Genomic DNA, 23,942 nt, shown 5'->3' on the forward strand with positions numbered 1-23,942 from the left:
TGGAATAAGGGCTGCACGGTGGTAGTTGGTAGCACTGTCGCCTCACAACTCCACTCCTTCTGTGTGGAGTTTGCATGTTCTCCCCGTGTAAGCGTGGGTTCTCTCCGGGTTCTCCGGCTTCCTCCCACAGTCCAAAGACATGCAGGATGGGGATAGGTTCATTGGTGACTCTAAATTGCCCGTAGGTGTGAATGTGAGCATGAATGGTTGTTTGTCTCTACATGTTGGCCCTGCGATGGACTGGTTACCTGTCCAGGGTGTACCCTGCCTTCGCCCAATGACAGCTGGGATCGGCTCCAGCCCCCCCGCGACCCTGAATACAGGATAAGCGGTAGACAATGGATGGATGGATAACTGGAATAACACACACCACATACACTTCTTTTATTTATCCATTTATCTCTCTCTCTCTATGACTAAATCCGTTGCCACCGCTTTTAGTAATCGATTTTTATCGATTCGTTGTTGCAGCCCTAGCTAACAGAAATGTCGGTTGTTTGTTAGCAACGTAAAATAGTAGCAAATCTGCGACTTTTTCCCCCGGAATATTGCCCCCCTCTCTCGGCTCCGTTTTTTTCATACAGTGGCCCCTAATACGCCATTGTACAGACGAGCACAATATGTGGGCGATGACATCATCATATGCGTTTTTGCCGTCTACACGAAAACGAAGACGAAACGGAGGGACTTTGGATCACACCAGATAAACAGTCGTGAAACTTTCCACACCTGCTAATGACTTTATTCATTGTCTCATCTGCTTCACACTTCGCATACACCTCAGACAGCAGTCAGGGAGATAGATGGCTTTGAATGTCAATCACTTGTGTCTAAACTTGCGCCACGAGGAGGCGGCCGCAGCACAGGTAGGCGGCTGCGACACTGCCATGTGACCGCAGGCACTCCACGACCGCATATGAGTGAGGGCCCGTCACATCACTGCTTGCAGTTTTAATGTTGGTTTTGTTGTCTAAACCTAACGTTGGTTTTGTTGTCTAAACCTATTGTGGGTTTTGTTGTCTAAACCTATCGTGGGTTTTGTTGTCTAAAGCTAACGTTGGTTTTGTTGTCTAAAGCTAACGTTGGTTTTGTTGTATAAAGCTAACGTTGGTTTTGTTGTCTAAAGCTAACGTTGGTTTTGTTGTATAAAGCTAACGTTGGTTTTGTTGTCTAAAGCTAACGTTGGTTTTGTTGTATAAAGCTAACGTTGGTTTTGTTCTCTAAAGCTAACGTTGGTTTTGTTGTCTAAAGCTAATGTTGGTTTTGTTGTCTAAAGCTAACGTTGGTTTTGTTGTCTAAAGCTAACGTTGGTTTTGTTGTCTAAAGCTAACGTTGGTTTTGTTGTCTAAAGCTAACGTTGGTTTTGTTATCTAAACCTATCGTTGGTTTTGTTGTATAAAGCTAACGTTGATATTGTTGTCTAAAACTAACGTTGGTTTTGTTGTCTAAAGCTAATGTTAGTTTTCCAGAGTAATGTCGTCCTGTGTCCTGAAAGCCTTTGAGATTCTGCTCCTGTCGTCTGGACGCTGTACAACTCAAACGGGACTAAAACATTATTGGTCTTGCCGTTTCAAGAAATGAGGTCCCCTTGGAGACACAGGAAGGGGCGGGAATTTGCCTCTCTGTTGTCAGTGTTGCCGTAGTGACAGTGTGCATCTCTGCCAGCAGGTGGAGACTCTGCTATGAATCAGTGTGAGGACCGAGAGGACGGAGTCCTTCCCTCTAAAACCACTCAGGATGGGGGACATGACAGCCAGACCAAAGCTCAGAGGTGAGACGAGGATCTCGAAGTGTCCAGGACTCAGATCACTCCACCATCATGATTCTCACTCAACAACATAAATATACATAATATTAACTAGATCGCTTTATTGAGTTTAAAATTAAACCTTTTTATTATCTGACTGTCCTGAGGTGAAGAATCAGGTCTTGGTCCAGACCTTTGTAGTCCATGTAGGGAATGATCTGAATCTGAAAAGTATTTCCTTAAATTGTATTTATTGTATCAGGATGCAGCAGCAGAGACCAGACTCACTTGGACCTGGACCCAGCTGTGTGTCCATAAAGAGTGACCGCTCTATGGGTCTCCCTATTTTTTTTAAAGCTGAACAAGCTGCTGATGGAAGGTAAGAAATGAAACTGAACTCTCCTTACAGGATGAACCAGGTCTAGACTAGCCCCTTAAACAATAACTCCAAGTCCACCAGCCCTGAATCCTGCAACCTGTTAGGTCTTCTGAGCCACGATGATATGAGAGAGAGACAGTGTCGTTTTCAGGTCTTGGTCCAGACCTTTGTAGTCCATGTAGGGAATGATCTGAATCTGAAAAGTATTTCCTTAAATTGTATTTATTGTATCAGGATGCAGCAGCAGAGACCAGACTCACTTGGACCTGGACCCAGCTGTGTGTCCATGAAGAGTGACCGCTCTATGGGTCTCCCTATTTTTTTTAAAGCTGAACAAGCTGCTGATGGAAGGTAAGAAATGAAACTGAACTCTCCTTACAGGATGAACCAGGTCTAGACTAGCCCCTTAAACAATAACTCCAAGTCCACCAGCCCTGAATCCTGCAACCTGTTAGGTCTTCTGAGCCACGATGATATGAGAGAGAGACAGTGTCGTTTTCAGGTCTTGGTCCAGACCTGCGTAGTCCATGTAGGGGATGATCTGAATCTATGTCGACTCTCCTGTTGAATCCATTTGTTTTCACTTTGGTGAACAATCACTGAGACCAGAAGCTTTAATTGACCTCTGTACTTTTAGTTGTCTGAGAAGAAGAAGTAGTAAAGTTTGATGATAAGTCAAATAAAAAGACATTCGGATTAAATATTAACCTGACATACACCTGTGAGGAGAAAACCTTTTGAGCGGCTAATATTTCTTTCTTATGGAGTTTGACATAGCAATAGAAAGCAGATGATGATCGGCAGCCCAGGGATTTAAGATTAGGTTGGCATGTGGAGGGCTGCTGTTGTGGCTCCACCGGTTCTTACACAGTGAGGGGAATAGTGTACGGGTGGAAGGCTGCAGCTCAAACAGAGATCTCCAAGCTTGGAGGACACCAGGATCTCTTCGTTGGGTTTACAGTCATCTGTGATGAAGAGGGGAGTCAACCGATGGATTGAGGACCGATGATTCAGGAATTTGGTCATGGAAGAAAAGGAACAGAAAGCAGTATTGTTCTTAGCCATGATAATTTGCAACAACAATAGAAATGGCTCTAGAGGAATTGAACTGTTTACACTTGGGATAGAGAATCGAGAGATGCTAAAATCGATAATTTTGTGTTTATTTATTTGTTTAATTATTTATTTATTCATTTTTTATATAGTATTTCCCAGTGGCAACACCTATCGGGCTTACTTAGATGAGGGAAAAGGGGGATTTATACAGTGAACTATCATATATCCTGCTATTTCTGGCTCTGGCATTGACCTGATACATTGCACTAAGCCAGTGATAAGGTAATAAATGAAGCATCCATTAGGTTGCTTTGACAGAGCTTTGTAACCTGGATTAAAATCATCTCATCTGCCATCAATAGACAAAGTCTTAAATAAAATTGCCGTTTTGGTATGATCGGGGAAAGCACATGCCGATGAAAACAAAACATGGAGGAATGGTAAATAATTGCGTTTGGGAACAGACCGATTCTTTATGACCAGTCCCTGTGTATATATACAGGGACTGAATTACTGAAACATGTAGCAGCCCTCTTCTAGCTATAACAGCATCTATTTTGCACTATAATAATAAAGAAGACAGAAGTAGCCTGAATAAGCGATTTTAATGGCTGATGGCTGCTTCCGCTAAGGCAACTCCCCCATGAACCAGAGCATTAATTTTTGCCAAAATAAAAGAAAATATGGATTTGGTGTTCTCAATAGATCTTCTTGGGTTCAATGCAGCTCATTACACAGCAGGAGGTGATGTGGTATGGCACAATGACTGAGCTAGGCTTAAGGCTAACACAAGTACAATATAATGTCGCAGTTATGGCTCATGGTGCAATACATTTTATAATAGAAATACTGTAACTTTAGGTATTCATATTGAAATCAATAGAGCTAGAGCCTACTACTGTAGATTGTAAAAAAAAGTCATAACAAGATACACAACCCTTTTTACATTTCTATCCCTTTATTTACTTAACAATCAGTTGAATAATTCCAACAATGGTCAGTGACCTGGCTGACTCCGCTTCGCTAGGTGGCGCTGTAGCGCTTTCTACAAGACGGTGTTAGAACTGCTTCCGGTACACGGCTACTTAAAAACAATAACAAACTATCTGGCGGCATACAGACAAAGATGGCGTTCAAGGAAAATGAGTTGTTGATTTCTTCGAAGCCATGGTATCGTTTGACTGTTCCGGCAACAACATTACTAATAGGCGCGTTTCCAATCATGCATGCGCATGCATTTGCCTCGCAAAACCAGGCATTCTGGGAAAAAAACGTCACAAATGCTGGCGATAACTTCCCTTTGCGACATGTCACATGACTTAAAAAACTTGCGGGATCTCCAGGGTACCTCCCTCCGCATGCTTTTCTGTGCAGATGGTCTGAAATAAGTGTGAACATAAGACACTCCCCTCAACGTTGCCCTAGTTGGTTAGAATTATCACGTGGTATTTCCCACGTGAGAAAATTCCTCAGCCTCCGTCAACAAGGGGAGTTCAAATGCCTCGGCTCAAATTCGTCAGCGACGAAGAAAGCCAGCGCCACTGGGTAGACCATATTCTTTGTGCAAAGTCCGTGAAGTTTCCCCTGGCACGACAGTTTTTGTTATATATATAATTATTAATAAAGTTTAAATATATATATATTTTTTTAAATCAGTGAAGTGCACCTGTGTCCGACTTGACGTGGTGGGAACTTGGCGTGTTTATGACGAGTTCCGGCGGATCCTCTCAAGTCTCGTGCATGCATCGGCGCAAATTTATGCGATCCGAAACGCAGCCATTTATGACGGTGTCGGCGCTTCCTTCCACTTCCGGGTGAAATCCCCGGCGAAAATTCTCGCGCATACACAGGGCACAAACACGTCAGATAAACAACGACTCAAGCCAGGGGTTGCAATCGGCTTCAGAAATCCTATCCCTACACGTTTCTTATCCTGTACACATGAATTTGATACGGTTTTGATGGGTTTAAGATCGTATAAAGCTCGCCCATGTGAACGCAATGTATAATGTTCTTCGTATCCTTGTCTCTGATGTATTGAAAATAATGAGCGTATGTACAGTCCGACTCTGCTGCTGCCGTCATCTTTTCCTCAATCGCTAGCAGTAAGAGGAAGTAAACATTTGCGCAGATTTTTTTCTCCTCTGCGGATCTCGCAGTGATGACGAATTTGTATAAAAACAACACACCAATCGATTTCGGGTTTAAAATGCATTGTAACGCGTGTTACTGAGATTTGTACCGAGTAAAATATTACCAATTGTTTTTTGTAATGCCTTACATTACCGCGTTAAAGCAAAAAGTAATGCATTACAGTAATGCATTACTTTTTGCAAAAGTTTACAAAAGTTGTAACGCGTTACTCCCAACACTGTCTGATTGCATGGAAGTCTATGAGAACATGGTCCTACTTCTCTCTTGATGTATTATCTCAGTAAACATTGTAAACATGAGTTTATGGTCTCAATCTCTAGTTTCAAGTCTTCTTCAATCCAGCATGATGTTCATTTAGTACATTATGGTCCATTTAGAGTCCACCAGACCAGAAAGCTGGGGAGGCTTTAGGGGGCGGGGCTACCTGCTGATTGACAGGTTGCTACCATGCTACCAATGCAGTTAGCTACTAAGATGACTTTAACACTTAAGTAAAGTTGACCTTGAATTATGAAGCTTCACACCAGAATCCAGATGGATCCAGATCCAGTAAGGTTGCTGCTGTGGGTGCCGCTCTGCTGCTAGTGTTCATGAGATCGCTCCAAGAATCCAAGACGGCAAAATGCTGAACCTGAGGATTTAAAACCGTAGTCCACAAACACAATGGGTGACGTCACCATGACGACGTCCACTTCTGATCTCCAGTCTGTGGTTTAGTGACTCTTTAAACTTGGTTTTCTCCACAGAGTTCAGCAGATCTCAAAGGTTCCGTTGACCCAGCAGCATCAAACAGACCTGGACTCCATATTTATGGTGAGTACATGTACAAGCTCACCTTTCACTATTAACCACATCAACTACAGACTCAATGCTGAACAGGTTCTAGTGGTCTCCATGCTGCTCAGACCCACACATGAATCCCATGTTGGGTTCTTTAGTGTTCATGTTCAGTTTATCCTTCTGTTCCAGCTGCTGGAGGAGAACATCAGCACGTTTGTGAAGAACGAGCTGAAGAAGATCCAGAAGGTCCTGAGTCCAGATTACCCAGAATGCTTGGAGAGTGAGGACGAGGAGTTGTTGGACGGTGAGGATGAAGAGCAGAGGAGGAGCAGAGAGGCGTTTCAGAAGATCACAGTGGACTTCCTGAGGAGAATGAAGCAGGAGGAGCTGGCTGACTGTCTGCAGATCAGTAAGAGGATTTTAACAGATTTAACATGGTGGAAAGAAGAGAAGGATTCAACATGAAGAACTTCATATTTCTCCTAATAGGCTGCACACAACTTCAATGTTTAGGTTCTCTGGTTGTCTACAGACCCGATTACAGCCGATGTCATCATAAATATGCGTACGCATGATGTCAATGTTTATGTTGTTTTGCTTCAACCATCCAGACGAGTTAGAAGCTTTAAACAGTGAATTTAAACTGTTAGTAGCATCTAAATGTCTGCTTGTTACGTGTTCGGTTGTCAGAATCGATAATCCAACAGACTCGAGTTCTACAGAGTTCAGACGGGATCACGACCGTTTCAGAGGAACAGGTGTTTCACTTCATCCAGTGACAAACAAAGGTGTATTTAAAATAAGCTTCTACGAGGACACCTCCATGTTCTGTTGGTGTTTTTAATGGTGGCGTCTCAGGGTGGAGGATTATATATTATATTTTCACTTCATCAGCTGAACCTGATTGATTTTGTGTCCAATAGTTATGATTTAATCATGAAAGAAGCTCATGAAGACACTACTACTGAGGACTATAGGAATACATGGCTCTAACACATGGCTTGTTCATAGACTGTAAAAGGGTCTGTAGGATCCACTAACTGGGTTCCTTTGTTGTTTATCCAGGAACCGCTGGTGCAGTGAACCAACATAAACTCAAGTCTTACCTCAAGAAGAAGTTCCAGTGTTTGTTTGAGGGCATCACTAAAGCAGGAAACCCAACCCTCCTGAATCAGGTCTACACGGAGCTCCACGTCACAGAGGGAGGGACTGCAGAGGTCAATGACCAACATGAGGTCAGACAGATTGAAACGGCATCCAGGAAACCAGACAGACCAGAAACAACCATCAGACAAGAAGACATCTTTAAAGGCTCACCTGGAAGGGATGAACCAATCAGAACAGTGATGACAAAGGGAGTGGCTGGCATCGGGAAAACAGTGTTAACACAGAAGTTCACTCTGGACTGGGCTGAAGACAAAGCCAACCAGGACATACAGTTCACGTTTCCATTCACTTTCAGAGAGCTGAACCTGCTGAAAGAGAAGAAGTTCAGCTTGGTGGAACTCATTCATCACTTCTTCCCTGAAACCAAAGAAGCAGGAATCTGCAGGTTTGAAGAGTTCCAGGTTGCGTTCATCTTTGACGGTCTGGACGAGTGTCGACTTCCTCTGGACTTCCACAACAACGAGATCCTGACTGATGTTACAGAGTCCACCTCGGTGGATGTGCTGCTGACAAACCTCATCAGGGGGAAACTGCTTCCCTCCGCTCGCCTCTGGATAACCACAAGACCTGCAGCAGCCAATCAGATCCCTCCTGGGTGTGTTGACATGGTGACAGAGGTCAGAGGGTTCACTGACCCACAGAAGGAGGACTACTTCAGGAAGAGGTTCAAAGATGAGGACCAGGCTAACAGGATCATCGCCCACATCCAGACCTCACGAAGCCTCCACTTCATGTGCCACATCCCGGTCTTCTGCTGGATCACTGCTACAGTTCTGGAGGACGTGTTGAAGACCAGGGAGGGAGGGGAGCTGCCCAAGACCCTGACCGACATGTACATCCACTTCCTGGTGGTTCAGTCCAAACTGAAGAATGTCAAGTATGATGGAGGAGCTGAGACGGATCCACACTGGAGTCCACAGAGCAGAGAGATGATTATGTCTCTAGGAAAACTGGCTTTTGAGCAGCTGCAGAAAGGAAACCTGATCTTCTATGAACCAGACCTGAAAGAGTGTGGCATCGATATCAAAGCAGCCTCAGTGTACTCAGGAGTGTTCACACAGGTCTTCAGAGAGGAGAGAGGACTGTACCAGGACCAGGTGTTCTGCTTCGTCCATCTGAGTGTTCAGGAGTTTCTGGCTGCTCTTCATGTCCATCTGACCTTCATCAACTCTGGTGTCAATCTGATGGCAGAAGAACAAACAACCTCCTCGTGGTCTAAAGTCTCCAGACACAAACCTAAACTAACACATCTGCACCAGAGAGCTGTGGACAAGGCTTTACAGAGTCCAAACGGACACCTGGACCTGTTCCTCCGTTTCCTTCTGGGTCTGTCACTAGAGACCAATCAGAAACACCTACGAGGTCTGCTGACACAGACAGGAAGTAGCTCACAGACCAATCAGGAAGCAGTCCAGTACATCAAGGAGAAGGTTGATGAGGATCTGTCTCCAGAGAGAAGCATCAATCTGTTCCACTGTCTGAATGAACTGAATGATCGTTCTCTGGTGGAGGAGATCCAACAGTATCTGACTTCAGGACGTCTCTCCTCCCGTAAACTGTCTCCTGGTCAGTGGTCAGCTCTGGCCTTCATCTTACTGTCATCAGATAAACATCTGGACGTGTTTGACCTGAAGGAATACTCTGCTTCAGAGGAGGCTCTTCTGAGGCTGCTGCCGGTGGTCCAAGCCTCCAGCAAAGCTCTGTAAATATAGTTTTTCATTCAGAAAACAACAAACCATCTTGGAATTACAAGGTTCTATCTACATTCTGAATGATTTGATTGGTTTTCCCAACTGCAAAAGGTAAAGAAGTAAAAAGTAGTTCCAAATAGTTACTGAAGAGTAAAGGTAAGAAAGTATTTAGTGAAAAAACTACTCGAGTACTGAGTAACTTTACTGAGTAAATTCTGATTATTGTGGCCCCGCATAGACGTTGGAAGTGAGTTTTGTCAACATAAGAATGACTCGACCCACAAGAATCCGAGTGATGAGCAGCTACAAACAGAATCTCACATCAGAAACATTCAGAAATGAACTGATTCACAACTGAAAGTGAAACTTTAATATCGACAGATTCACTGACTTTAGACGGTAAAAGTCGGGGGGGATTTCAAAAAGTGGGCGGTATATTGTGACTCCTCCATAAATGATTGCACATACACTTTCATATTTATGCACATTTGTCTCTGAATGACAAGGATTTAGAATTAGAACTACGAGGATGTTTCTTCAGTAAATGTCTTTGATTCATCAGCCACATGATTAGACACCATCTGATAGAATCAGTCAGGGTTTCACTGATGTATGTGTTGTGTAATGTTGTATGTATGTGTAATGTTTTCTACATTTTACATTTATATTTTAGGACGAATCACCATTTTTTCTTATTCAAAAAATCATTGCTGGTTAAAGGTACAATATGTAAGAAATCTAAAGCAACTGGCCGTAAAATCATCCTAATATGTCATAGAGACTCAGGAATAATGATCATATAACATACTGAACTCACCAACAACAACACAACAGCCAAAATATTCGCATTTCAAAAAATCTTTTGCGGACCGCAAATCATGTTTATGTTTTGAAAACGTGTTTTGGCACGTGGCGCCACCCACTGGCGTCTACAAATCATTGCAGTCAGTAGAGTCTCAGCTGCCAAGCAACCACGGGTTGCCAGTTTCGACTGAGCTACAATGGCGGAGGCAACGAAACCCAAAAGAGCTTGTTATGATTCACAAAAACGCCAAGATAAAAACCGAGGCAAAGCGAGGGTCTATATAGGGGGTCCATTTGAACGGTGGAGACAGTAGAAAGCTGAGAGGAATTTGAAATCGGATGCAGGATTGGCTACTCTTCTCCTAGACGGGTAAGTTGAGCTTGGCTAACTAAGTTAGCATCACAGCTTGACAGGGACGGACATTTCAAATACTTTGAACTGTCGAGTAACAACGTTATTCATTTCGATCATAGAAACAAACGTTAGCAGCATAGACGTCGGAACTAGGGGTGCGCGGGGGCTGCGTACACTATGTTAATTAATCGCTGTTGTTAGCTGTTGTGAGCTGGACACCGACTCACGGAGCGGCTCAGAGCGCAGACCCCGGCATTAACCGAGGATCAACAGCTGAGTGGCGACGGCGAAGAGGCGGAGGCTCCGCTTTTATGTCCGCGTCATAACGCTTTGGTGCGAGTTTAAAACAGTGGGTTTACTTCAAAACGCGAGCGTCAGACGCTGTCAGAGCGTTTATGAACAGGGTTTCAGAGCTCCCCCTAAATGTCTCAAAGTAGGCTTTCAGGTAATTTCGCGGCATAACAGCGCCTTCCGGGTAAAAAAGACGTAGCCTACGGCAAAATCTGGAATGAAAAATAGCACTGTTATATCATCCCCGAATCCCATTCATAAACACAATATCTAATATCAGTTAACGAGTCATTTTTCCGTTTTTCGTTCTTTTATTTTGAAACGAAAAACGGGAAACGACTCGTTAATCGTTTTTCGATTGTTGACTTCAAAACGAAAGTCTGGTGGCTGCAACGTACACGGACCGTTTATCCACTTAATCATTGTGTGCGTCTCTACCCCGACCGCCGTCCAGCTTGCTGACGGAGGATACGCCAACAGCTCTGGCAACCTCGAGTCTGGAGGGGAGGGGGTGGAGGGGGAGGCGGATACGACTCGCCGCAGTGTTTTGAATTTGAGTGTCGTACCGTTTTTGGCCACATTCTTACATATGGCGCCTTTAAGTTTAAAGGTCAATTAATGAAAATGTTCCGTCTTTTTAAAACCTGTTTTAGATCTTGATGAGGGGTTTTCATTGTTAGCTTCCACACAGTCAAGCCAACACAAGTTTCCTCATGTTATTCTGGCAGGAGACTGCCAGCTAATGCTAGCCAGCTTATGCTAGCTTCCTCATGTTAGTCTGGCAGCTAACCCTAGCCACCATGTGCTAGTTTCCTTATATTACCAGCTAATGCTAGCCAGCTTATGCTAGCTTCATATGATCATTCTACCCAGATAATGCAAGCTTTCTAATATTAGCCTATTAGATAATTATAGCTGCCATACCCTAGCTTCATATGCTAATGCTAGCTTCCTATATATTCCTAATGTTGCCGTACTAATCATAGAAAGCCAGTGTTAGCTGGCTAGCATGGTAGCTAACAATAAAAATAAACTTATTAGCAAGACTGAACTAGTCTGGTGTTTGTCCTGCTGTCTTTCACAAGGCTTGATCTTGAGGTTTCTTCTAAGCGTTGCGTTGGCGTGACATTTCCTCTGCTCCTTGTTGCTGCTGCCACTGAGCAACCACAGCAACATGACAAAGAAGCAGAACCCGATTGGTCTTCCTGTGTGCATTTGACCTGCTGATTGGCTCACAAGTAGAACCTTAGAAAAAAAAAAAAATTACCACGAAAAACAGAAAATAAATTACTCCGAAAAACAGGAAAAGAATTACTCAGAAAATCAGGAAAAATAATTAGTCAGAAAAACAACCAAACAACAAAAAATTACTCAGAAAAACAGACCAAAAAAAAATTACTCAGAAAAACAGACCACAGAAATAAATTACTCAGAAAAACAGGAATAATTACTCCAAAAAACAAACCCCCAAAAAAAATTACTCAAGTGAATACAATACGCTTCCCGTAAGTTAGAACCTGAGGTGATGACTGACCACTAATTTCTGATTCCTCTTCAGACTCAGTGGCTGTAACCTCTCAGAGAGAAGCTGTGAAGGTCTGTCCTCAGTTCTCAGCTCCCAGTCCTCCAGTCTAAGAGACCTGGACCTGAGTAACAACGACCTGCAGGATTCAGGAGTGAAGCTGCTGTCTGCTGGCCTGGAGAGTCCACACTGTCGACTGGAAACTCTCAGGTCAGATTCAACTACTTTGAGAAGTTTACCTATGAAGCTTTCAATGATGTGTTTACATGCACCAAATATTCAGTTAGGGCTGCACGGTGGTGTAGTGGGTAGCACTGTCGCCTCACAGCAGGTTTGGGTTCCTTCTATGTGGAGTTTGCATGTTCTCCCCGTGTAAGTGTCACACAATGTGAAGTTCTTATAATATCAGCAATTCAAATTTACACTGTTAAAAAAATGTCACAACCTGTGGCATTAAAATAATTAATTTAAAACACAAGTAAAACTTCAGTAAAAGTCCAAGTCTCTAAACAAGGGTAAAATACCGGGTAAAAGCAGTCCCAACTCCTGACTGCAGCAGATGGGGTCTCCAGTCCCACAGAAGGATGTGTAAATTAATTATATAAACTAATAGGTTTGAGCCAAAATAAATTAATAACCACTTCACCCAAAAACAAACTAAATGTTTTTATTTTTTATTTTATTTAACCTTTATTTAACCAGGAATAATCCCATTGAGATTCAGAATCTCTTTTGCAAGGGGGTCTTGGCCAAGAAAGCAGCACAGTACATCCACATTTAGACAACATCAACAAAACAAACATAAAAACAGCTAAAACAATAACAGCAAATCGCATCAATACATTATAATCACCAGCTGCGTTCGGTGAGAGAACATGTGCATTCAGTAGTCAGATAGTCCTTGATCCTAGCTTTACAATTTTCCATACTTGGGAGATAATCCAATTTAAGATGACTCTGTAATTTATACCAGGACGAGGGTGCGAATGCTTTGAAGGCACTTTCCCCAAAGACAGTCCGTGTACGAGGAATAGTATACATTATCAATCTATCGTGCCTGAGAAGACAGCTTCTGGTGTTGACTTTAGGAACCAAGAGAGAACACAAATAAGGAGGCAAGTCACACAGGACGGCCTTATAAAGAAAACAATACCAGTGTTCCCATCTACGATTGTACAAAGAAGGCCAGCCAACACTCTCATAAAGACTACAGTGATGAGTACGAAAACCTAAATCTGTTACAAATCTTAATGCTGCATGATACACCGAATCCAGGATTTTCAGAGAGGAGAGATTTGCATGCATGTATAAGATATCACCATAGTCAAGTATTGATACAAAAGTTGCCTGAATCAGTCTTTTTCTCGCATTAAAGGAGAAACAACTTTTGTTTCTATAATAGAAACCAAGTTTAACCCTGAGTTTCTTTGTAAGACACTCAATATGATATTTAAAAGACAGATTTTCATCCAAGTAAAATCCCAAGTACTTGTACACTGAAACTCGTTCAATCACTTTTTCATTTTGTATAACAATCTGACAAGCATCATCTGTCTTCCCTGATTTTGAAAAGCACATCAATTTAGTTTTGTCAGAATTGAGCACAAGTCTTAATTGATTAAGATTACTCTGAACGACATTAAAAGCAGATTGTAGCTTTTGTATGGCACTTGTTAATGATGAAGCAGAACAGTACAAAATAGTGTCATCTGCATAAAAGTGAAATTTGGCATCATTTACATTTTGACACAAGACATTTATATAAATAGTAAATAAAATGGGACCCAATATGGACCCCTGGGGGACACCATTTTGAGTCAATAAAGGTTTGGAGGATACACCATCAACCTGAACACTTTGTGTTCTGCCGCTCAAGTAGTTTCCAAACCACATGACAGCTTTTGAAGACATTCCAATATCTCGCAGTCTCTGGCACAGGACCAAGTGGTCAACTGTGTCAAAAGCCTTTGACAGATCTAAAAACAATGCAGCACAGTATTCTTTAGAATCAATAGCACTTATGAGATCGTTTAAGACTTTCATAGTGGCAGTGACAGTACTGTGCTTTTTTCTGAAACCAGACTGCAGTTCATTTAAAATGCTATTTGTTGTCAGAAAATCTTTCAACTTGTCACTTATAAGCCCTTCTAAAACTTTGGCTAAAGCAGACAGTTTTGATATCGGCCTATAATTATTAGGATTTGATCGGTCACCACCCTTCAATAAAGGAGTGACATATGCTGACTTCCAGACACTAGGAATTATTCCAGTTTCTATAGTCAAGTTGAAAATATATGTCAAAGGTTCTGCAATATGTTCAGCAGCAATTTTCAAGAAGTATGGGTCTAACCCATCAGGACCAGAGGATTTCTTGGTATTTAACTTAATGAGAACATTGTATACCTCCTCTTTAGTAATGAGAGCAAGATCAAAATCACAAAGTACATTTTCACCAGACAGAGAGTAATCCACTTGACTCATATCTTGTTTCATTTCCTGCTCAAACAACAAACCAGAAGATATAAAATGCTGGTTTAAGGAATCTAACATACTTTTCTTTTCTGTAATGATCTCATCATTCAGCTTTAAAGTATTCGGAAGTACAGTGTCCCTTGTGCCTGAAGACAATGATTTAATCATCTTCCAGAATTTAGAAGGGTTGTTTGTGCTATCACATATTTCATTAACATAAAAATCTGCTTTAGCTTTACGTATTTGGGAGACACACTTGTTTCTCAGGTACCTAAAATGTTGCCAGTCTGACTTATTTTTGGATTTTCTTGCAGTTGCCCAAGCAAGGTCTCGTTCATGAATTAGTTCAGACAGTTGCTGTGAGAACCACGGGTTATCACGTCCTTTAATCTTGTGTTTTCTAAGAGGAGCATGTTTATTTATAATGTCTAACAATAATGATTTAAAATACTGCAATGCTATCTCGGGCTCTGGGATCAAATTTATTTTGGTCCAATCACAGAGATAAAGGTCATTTAAAAAAGCTTGTTCACAGAACAATTTAAAATTTCTCTTTAGTATAATACGTGGTTTACACTTTGGCAACTTTGTGTCTCTCACACAAGCAATTATGCAGTGATCGCTAACATCATTTGCAAAGACAGCAATGGCTTTATATTTCTGCGGAACATTTGTTAAAATCAAATCAAGGAGCGTTGACTTCTCAGGATGTTTATTATTTGGCCTGGTTGGTGAGTCTATAATTTGGGTCAAAAGTGCTGAATCACAGAAGCATTTAAAAGAATCAGATGCAGGAGTTAACCAGTCCCAATTTAAGTCCCCCATTAAAATCAGTTCATTATACTTTATAGATGATAAACAGTCAGACAATGAGGATAAAGTATCCTTTGATGCAGAAGGGGGTCTGTAGCATCCTGCAACTGATATAACACAGCTCATTGTGGATTCAACTTTCAAAATAAGCAGTTCAAATTGTTTTGGCACAGACTTGGATAATTGTACTGTTGCCTGAAAAGTATTTTTGATATAAATAGCCACCCCTCCACCTTTAGCACAGCGATCAGTACGAAAAATATTATACCCATCTATATATATATAACTATCAGGAGTGGAACTACCCAGCCATGTCTCAGATAAATATCCATGCAATAAATAAAATAGCAAACAAAAGGCAGAAGGAAACACAAAGGCTCTCCCCTCTTCAGTATACAGTTGCTTTCAATCCTTCTGTATGGATCTACAAACGCATTGGCTCTTCACAGATAGATCAATGGTAGAAATAATGGTCAGACTTAAAGCTGTAGTCTACGATTTTTCACTTGAGCCAAAATTGATCCAATAGTAGCCATCCGGTCCACATGGCTACTATTGGCTAAATGTTCCGATCCAATCCTCGTCACTCTCCTGCTCACGTCTCGTCCCGACTCACTTCCGCATTTGAAATTACGAGCGGACGAGACGCTTGTTGCCCTGAGCAGTTCAGGCACGGAGCAGGGCTCTCACGTGAGTTCAGAGTGAGATTTTGTCTGACACTGCGGTGTCAGCGGGGGGGGGGGGGTGGTTGGGTATTGTGATTGTGGCGAGCGATTGCCGAGCAGTTTGGGATCGGGGACGTACTGCAGGTCGGGGTGAAAGAGAAATCCAACCGGCACCCGCTGCATTTACACCGATAATGTTTCATCATCCGTGGCCGTAATAAACACTATTGCTGCTTTGTACATGTTGTGGAACTCCCGGACACACCGGGAAACTAAACGGCCTGCCTGAGTTCATAAGCGGAGGGAATGTTCCCAATCATTGTCTATGTAAGAAGCCGTGTAATGCCGTCACGCCACGGCGAGTTTCGAGAAGTTGTCATAGAATAAGAATGTGAATAACTTAATTATGACAAAAATGTAAGTTAGAACCTGAGGTGATGAACAGTTGTTTGTAATTGTTTCATCACTAATTTCTGATTCCTCTTCAGACTCAGTGGCTGTAACCTCTCAGAGAGAAGCTGTGAAGGTCTGTCCTCAGTTCTCAGCTCCCAGTCCTCCAGTCTAAGAGACCTGGACCTGAGTAACAACGACCTGCAGGATTCAGGAGTGAAGCTGCTGTCTGCTGGCCTGGAGAGTCCACACTGTCGACTGGAAACTCTCAGGTCAGATTCAACTACTTTGAGAAGTTTACCTATGAAGCTTAATGATGTGTTTACATGCACCAAATATTCAGTTATTTATATTCACGTATTCCTAAAAAGACACGTTTGCTACTAATCTGTTAACATGGCTGATGAAATACTGTTTCTGCTGCTAACGACTTGCCAGCAAAAGAACAAAACAAAACTTTTGTCAAAACCAAACCTCTTGTTTATCTTTTCCCTGCCGTTCGATGTTTTAATAGTTTTATAAATCCACCTGGTGTTTAGAAATGCTGTTGCAAACGTCAGTCTACGTTTGTGAACGTCACTCCATGAACATGTGAGCCTGAACTACAACACCAGACTGTCTCTGCTGTCAAGGTGGAGCCAGTTTGAACCACTTTCTATACAGTTGAGTTTATTGAGTTTTATATGAAATTAACTAATATTCTTGTCACGGTGGCTGAAGCAGCAGGGAGGACCCACATGCAGACTCAAAGCTATGCAGATGCAATGAAGACATATTATTCATGAAAACACCCCCTAGTGGCCAGCAGAGAGAATGCAGCTTTAAGGACCTTCAGGCTTGACTTCACTTTTCTGAACCAGAGGTTGATGCCTGATTGGAATATCAACTCTGACAACTGAACATGAACCAACCAGACATTTTGATGCTGCTGACAGTTTTAATTCAAAGTTTAAAGCTTCTAACTCGTCTGCACGGCGGAGACAAAACGCCATTTTAACACCAACATGTGCACACACATTTATGATGACAATGACTGTAAAAGGCTCTATAGCAAGGGTCACTAAGAGGTGGAGCTTGGCCCCGATCCAGACCCAGACCCCGTCCTATCTGGACCCAGACCCATAACTGATAGATCATTGAGAATTATTAAATGATGAAAACACGTAATTACCCAGTAATGCAACGGGGTGAAACGTTAACTCTGAACTTAATCAAATCTGTGCAAACTGGAGTTTCTGTGAGTGACGTTTCTATGGTGACAACTGACGAGACTCACTGACAGCTGACAGATGGATCAGAGAGTGGAGGTGATAAACGTCAGTCAGGTCGGTGAGATCTAGAGCCGATAGATAAGTTCACACGGCTGCTCTCAAAGAGGAACGCTGACAGTGAGAACAGAGCTTTGAATCAAGACAGGCTCTTTTCTTCCAAATGGCAGTTGAACACCTGAATGCCTCATATGTTCTGAGACTCTTAAGAAGCACATTTTCAAAGCTGTGTTTTGTATTTTACTGTTATTATCAGAGTACTTGTTATTCATAATTCCTCCAGTTCAATATGAAAACTATGAACATTGTTGAAATGTTATTGAATTACAGCCTTTTTTCTTTGCTAGATGGTTTAAAATCAATACCAGATCTTTGTTGGCACACCAGGTCTGAAGACAGACCACATAGACTGTTTCAACTGTTGTTTCTTCTCTTTTCTAACGCTTCAATTTCTCTCTCAATCATTTCAGCTCGTCTCTTGTCTTTCTTTTAACTTCCTCCTCTGTCCATCTCTGTCCATCACTCAGCCACGCTTATCCCACCCAGTACAACATCAACACAGCAAAAGACAAATATCACTTTTTCTCATTTTAAAAAGTGGACAAATGGACATAAGTCTATGTAAAGTCCCCAGAAGTGACAGTAGTGTGTGTGTCTTCAGTCTGTCAGGTTGTCTGATCACAGAGGACGGCTGTTCTTCTCTGGCCTCAGCTCTGGACTCCAACCCCTCCTATCTGAGACAGCTGGACCTGAGCTACAATCATCCAGGAGACTCAGGAGTCAAGCTGCTGTCTGCTGGACTGGAGGGTCCACACTGGAGACTGGACACTCTCAGGTGAGGACAGATGGACAGACATCAGAGTGGTCTCTCAGGTGAGGACAGATGGACAGACATCAGACTGGACACTCAGGTGAGGACAGATGGACAGACATCAGAGTGGTCTCTCAGGTGAGGACAGATGGACAGACATCAGACTGGACACTCATATGAGGACAGATGGACAGACTTTAGAATGGACACTCAGGTGAGGACAGATGGACAGACATCAGACTGGACACTCATATGAGGACAGATGGACAGACTTTAGAATGGACATTCAGGTGAGGACAGATGGACAGACATCAGACTGGACACTCATATGAGGACAAATGGACAGACACCAGACTGGACACTCTCAGGTGAGGACAGATGTACAGACATCAGACTGGACTCTCAGGTGAGGACAGATGGACAGACATCAGAGTGGACACTCATATGAGGACAAATGGACAGACACCAGACTGGACACTCTCAGGTGAGGACAGATGTACAGACATCAGACTGGACTCTCAGGTGAGGACAGATGGACAGACATCAGACTGGACACTCATATGAGGACAGATGGACAGACTTTAGAATGGACACTCAGGTGAGGACAGATGGACAGACATCAGACTGGACTCTCAGGTGAGGACAGATGGACAACAGCTCCAGACTGTGTCTCCATCTCTGACAGAGGAACTGGGGTTCATGTTTAATGGTGGACCTGATTGAGGTGTTTGAATGTCTTCCTGCAGGGTGGACCATGGGGGACAGCAGAATCTGAGACCTGGTCTGAGGAAGTGTGAGTATGTTTTCAGTAACTCAGCTGCTCCAGATTTGAACGTGTTCATGACTGAAATCCGATGATCACGTTTCTATCAGGATGTAGCGTTTGTTTCTTCGTGGCTGTAAAGATGTCGTGTTGTGTTCACACCAAACGCCACATTTTCACACTCAATTACACACAAAGTCAACGCAGAGACACAAACGGACGGCAATTCCTGCCGGACGGCAACGGAGTCGTGTTTGTGTGTTGTTTAAATATTTCAACTCGAGAGATAAATTCCTCTGTGTCTCTAAAGCATCTCAGCGTTGATATCGTCCTCCTGTCGTCCTGACGTCCCTGAATCCTAAATGGAGGAACCAGATGTTGTCTCCTTTGTCTGTGGTCCCCTAGAGGTCTACAATAGTAGCTCACATTAGTCCAGAGACCAGACCAGACTATGTGGAGGAACTAGAGACTGTCTGTGGTCCTCCAGAGGTCTAGATAGTAGCCCACATTAGTCCAGAGACCAGACCACTGGTTGGTCTGGTTTCAATCTTTAGTAATTTAAGGCCAAACTGTGATATTTTTACAACCAACGATGTAATTTTGTCGTGTTTTTGTTTTGTCTGTTGATCGTCAGTGATCCAGAACAGACAGGTTGCGTTCTCACTAATCCAACTTTCCTAACGGCTCTACATATATTACACTAATTATACTCATATATAGAAACCTGTTCTCCAGGCAGGACCACACGGCCTCCCACAAAGAACACCCCCACTCCACATGGCTGACTGGTCGACACCCACAGCCGCCATCTTGTAACACACACACACACACACACACACACACACACACACTTGTATAGTATTTAGTTAGATAGGCCACTTGGACTTAGTGTATGTTTCTTTGTTTATTGTTAATAAACCCCTTATGAACATACTGCTGTGTTTATTAATGTTGTATAAGAATGAATGATTTCAACCTCTTCTCTGTGAAGAATTCACAAATCCTTCAACTGTTTGTACTCATATTCTAATAGTTATTAATTATTGGCATTTGAGTACAAACTCCTTTATATTGAGACTGAGTATTGATATTAATAATGATCTATTAATAACTGAATCTGCTCCTGCTAGTTCCCCAACACTGTGTTTTTCTCTGCGATCCAACAAAACACACACCACTACACACCGGTGTTCTATTTATCAATGAAATGTATGACGTGACCCATCACCATCAAGTTACCGCCCCCTTGTGATGTCATATACTAATACCCAAAGTATATTTATTAAGCTTTCAAAACACAAACCAAAAAACACCCAACTGTCTCCAACAATAACCTTTAGCTGCATTGTGTTTGTTCTCTCCATCAGATGTCTGTGAACTGGAACTGGACACAAACACAGTCAGCAGAAAACTCAAACTGGACGACACCAACAGGAAGGTGACATATGTGTTAGACGACCAGTCATATCCAGATCATCCAGACAGATTTGTCTCACGGCCTCAGCTGCTGTGTAGAGACGGTCTTACTGGTCGCTGTTACTGGGAGGTCCAGTGGAGAGGAGATGTTCATATATCAGTGAGTTACAGAGGAATCAAGAGGATAGGAGACGACTCTTGGTTTGGATGGAATGATCAGTCCTGGAGTCTGATTTGTTATGGTGGTCGTTACTATGTCTGGCACAAAAACAAACAAACACACATCTCCTCCTCCTCCTCCACCTCCTCCTCCTCCTCCTCTGGTGTGGTAGCAGTGTACTTGGACTGTCCTGCTGGCACTTTGACCTTCTACAGAGTCTCCTCTAACAAACTGATCCACCTCCACACCTTCAACACCACATTCACTGAACCTCTTTATCCTGGGTTTACAGTCTGGTATGGATCATCAGTGTCTCTGCGTCTCTGAAACTGTTCACAACAAACACAAAGCGGTGTGATTACATTCAGAGTCGATGCAAAGATGTGAATGAAAACATAGCAGTTTGTAATCAGTCAGGTTCATTCCTCCTTGTACTTGTTGTAAATGTATTAATGCTTGTGTAAATGTACTTAAATGAATGGAGTATATCGGGATGGCTTTGTCTTTAGACTGAACCTTGTCGTGTTGAGGAACATGCATTAGTGACTGGAGCAAATAGTTGCTGTCCAGTGAAAACCATCAACATGAAACACAGAGCACACACAGATTATAATAGAAAACATAATGTATTTAACATATTACAAATAAAAAACATATTAAACTGTTTCTTCATTGTTGGAGAAAATGCTCCTGCTAAATCCACTAAGGAATTATAAACTATGATGATGCTGCAGCTGTGATTTTCCATTCATCAACGCTTTATAACGCTTGCTCTTGGGTGATGTTGGGACTTTGAACATCATGAGGGTGTTCTAGTCCTGCTGGATGTGAAAACATGTATGACATAACTTTTGTTATGATATGGAACAATAAATAAAATTGCATTTAAAAGAGAATAAACTGTTCTTGAACAGATATTTTAGCAAAAGTTTAATTAAACTATATTTTAAAACCAGTGTGACGATCTGAAAGATGCCTCGTCATGAAAATGAAAACAGGGCTGATGTTTGTTTCATTTCCCCGAGTACAGTCCGATACTATAGTATATTGAATGTGGAGATTAGTCCCATTATTATCACTCTATTATAGTGTTATTATTTCTAATACCTGCATCAGTTGAACTTGGTACAACTTGTGCAGGAGGCCTGCTGAATGTTGTGTTCCCAAGGACTCGTCTTCGTGTCCAGAGATACACAGACCAGCTGATGAAGACGGCTGCATGATGCATGTGAACGTGTCTGGGTATAAATGGTGACTTTGCTGCAGTGAACCTCCGTTGAATTGAATCCGGCATCACCAACAGGCTTGGAAGAAGAGAAGAGTCCGCTGGCTGCATCTCGGCTCTGGGCAACTCCGACACTGCAGACGCAAATAAAGGTCGGAGGCTTTTTGACACTATTTTATCGTCAGCTTCACCTCGGCCTAGACGCAGTGAGTAACGCATAATATTCTCCAAAAGGAAATTAATTAAGATCAAGATGAGAGAATGTGTGGATTCAAATCAAACGACTGAAATAATAAAAAGACAAAAGCTCTGTGTAATAAGGAAGTTACATGAGAACATGTTCAAATCAAATAATAATACAAAGAATGTGAGTTAAAAGTAGACGTCCTGAGGGTAAAGTTAGGGCCGTTGATGAGACCCAGACCAGAGTGTCCCAAAACCAAGACTACAAACTGTCCATAAATGCAACTTGGGGTCCTTCATGAATGCAACTCCTTCACTTATAATAGGCTCGTTGGAGATGAGCCAGCCGGCGCAGAATCGATCTCGACGGACAATGCATGCTGGGTAGTTTTGTGTCTGACTTGATCCTGACTTGCTCCGACGTCATGAACACGTGGGCAACGATAGTCTCATGAGAACAAGGCGGCCGCAGGTGCTCTCAACCGACTGCAAGACCCGGGGCATGATGGGAAACGCCTGGCTCTCGCCTCATCTAACAGCTGATTGTGTCATATAATGAAAACAATTAGTGTGAGCAGTGTGGCTGATGGTTCACTTTATTTTCTGCATTTGAATATTATTGTTTGCTGTGATGTCATTAGTTGCTGTGGACTATTGTTTTGGACTTTTTATATTGTTTACCTCTCCCATGAACTGCATGAACACGGACATCATTCCACTAAGTGACACACCTGTTGAACCCGCTTCAATCAGCATCTGATTGCCAGTTGAGCAGATCCTCCCAATAAAAGGATGCTAGATCTCTTACCAGAGGACTCTCTGCTCGGATGAACGTGCTGAACGCTGTCGCGGGCTGGATGGCCTCCTCTATTCCCCCGGTGTTTCTGCTGGCTGGATCTCCTGTGTCCCGGTGAAACCGTCTCCCAGACTCCTCCTGTCTGTCTCTGGTAGCGGCGAAGCGGCCCCTCAGAATCCCCGGCGCTGGACTTCCGGGTTGGAGCAAGAGCTACTAAATCCCGAAGCACACTCCCGTTGCGGGTGCAAAAGGAAAACCAGGAACCAACTGGAGACTAGAATGAACCGAGTATTTCCCCCCTTGGTATAGAACATTGGACAATCAAAAATACTTTTGCTTTTAAATAATTCTGTCCTTTTTAAGAAGCAATTATCTTGACAAGCTTGTTTTTAGAAAGGGTAATAAAACATATTTCTATAAGAATTCTTGTGTCGTTCTGCCTGTGTTGGTGTGGCTGGGAATCCAAACTTTACTTATGTGAACTACATTCTATGATACTACTACCCCAACAGCAGATACACTACTATACTATAGTGTTTTTTATACATTATGGTCATAATTACATATATTTGGTGGCATTAGTTTATACTTTGTGTTTTTATACTTTGTTTCTTTCCTGACTCTTATAAAGCTACTGCAGCTGTATTGTTACAATCACCCTGATTCTCTTTCAAGTAGATTATCACTATTTTGTTCAGAAACTAAGCTGGCTTTGCCTCGACACTGACCCTCGTAAGGATCTGTCCCAACCATATGGGACCAGCAACTTCACCTGAGCCACATAGGCGAGCCATAGCGATACATCCACGTAAACATTGGTGCATGCTGCTGCTAGCATAAGCTTTGTCTCCGTAGCTCTCAGAGTAGGTGATGACAGACGGAGCTCATTAGCATTTAAAGGTGCCGACACAGAAACAGCCTAATCTCAGGAGAGCTCATTTGAGCAACTTTTAGACAGCTGAAATTCAGGACCACGGATGGGTTTGTGGCAATGCATATCGAATACAGTGTTGTTGGACCTCTGACAGCTGTGT

At 42.6% G+C, this 23,942-nt stretch overlaps 2 protein-coding genes across 2 annotated transcripts in view; both read left to right on the forward strand.

Moving 5' to 3' along the window:
* The window catches only part of LOC311015917 (uncharacterized protein), a 546,979-nt gene that overhangs the window by 96,284 nt on the left and 426,753 nt on the right, over nucleotides 1–23,942 (forward strand). Inside the window, exons 7-8 of the mRNA XM_084013359.1 lie at nucleotides 2,010–2,126; nucleotides 2,361–2,477. Of these exons, the coding sequence (XP_083869485.1) occupies nucleotides 2,010–2,126; nucleotides 2,361–2,477 (234 nt within the window). The remainder of the gene's footprint in view (nucleotides 1–2,009; nucleotides 2,127–2,360; nucleotides 2,478–23,942) is intronic.
* Nucleotides 18,425–21,890, forward strand: LOC311015928 (stonustoxin subunit alpha-like). The gene is made up of 2 exons (XM_084013372.1): nucleotides 18,425–19,158; nucleotides 20,496–21,890. The coding sequence occupies exons 1-2, from the start codon at nucleotides 19,098–19,100 to the stop codon at nucleotides 21,029–21,031; spliced, it is 597 nt and encodes a 198-aa protein (XP_083869498.1). The 5' UTR covers nucleotides 18,425–19,097; the 3' UTR covers nucleotides 21,032–21,890.

This window comes from Eutrigla gurnardus (genome assembly GCF_963514095.1).
Source record: "Eutrigla gurnardus genome assembly, chromosome: 7".
NCBI lineage: Eukaryota > Metazoa > Chordata > Actinopteri > Perciformes > Triglidae > Eutrigla > Eutrigla gurnardus.

Excerpts from the sequence above, each read along its gene's own strand:
- LOC311015928 (XM_084013372.1), top strand. The coding sequence starts at position 19,098 with ATGTCTTCCTGCAGGGTGGACCATGGGGGACAGCAGAATCTGAGACCT. Across the intron at positions 19,159-20,495 it reads GAGACCTGGTCTGAGGAAGT|ATGTCTGTGAACTGGAACTG; the intron begins GTGAGTATGTTT and ends TCTCTCCATCAG.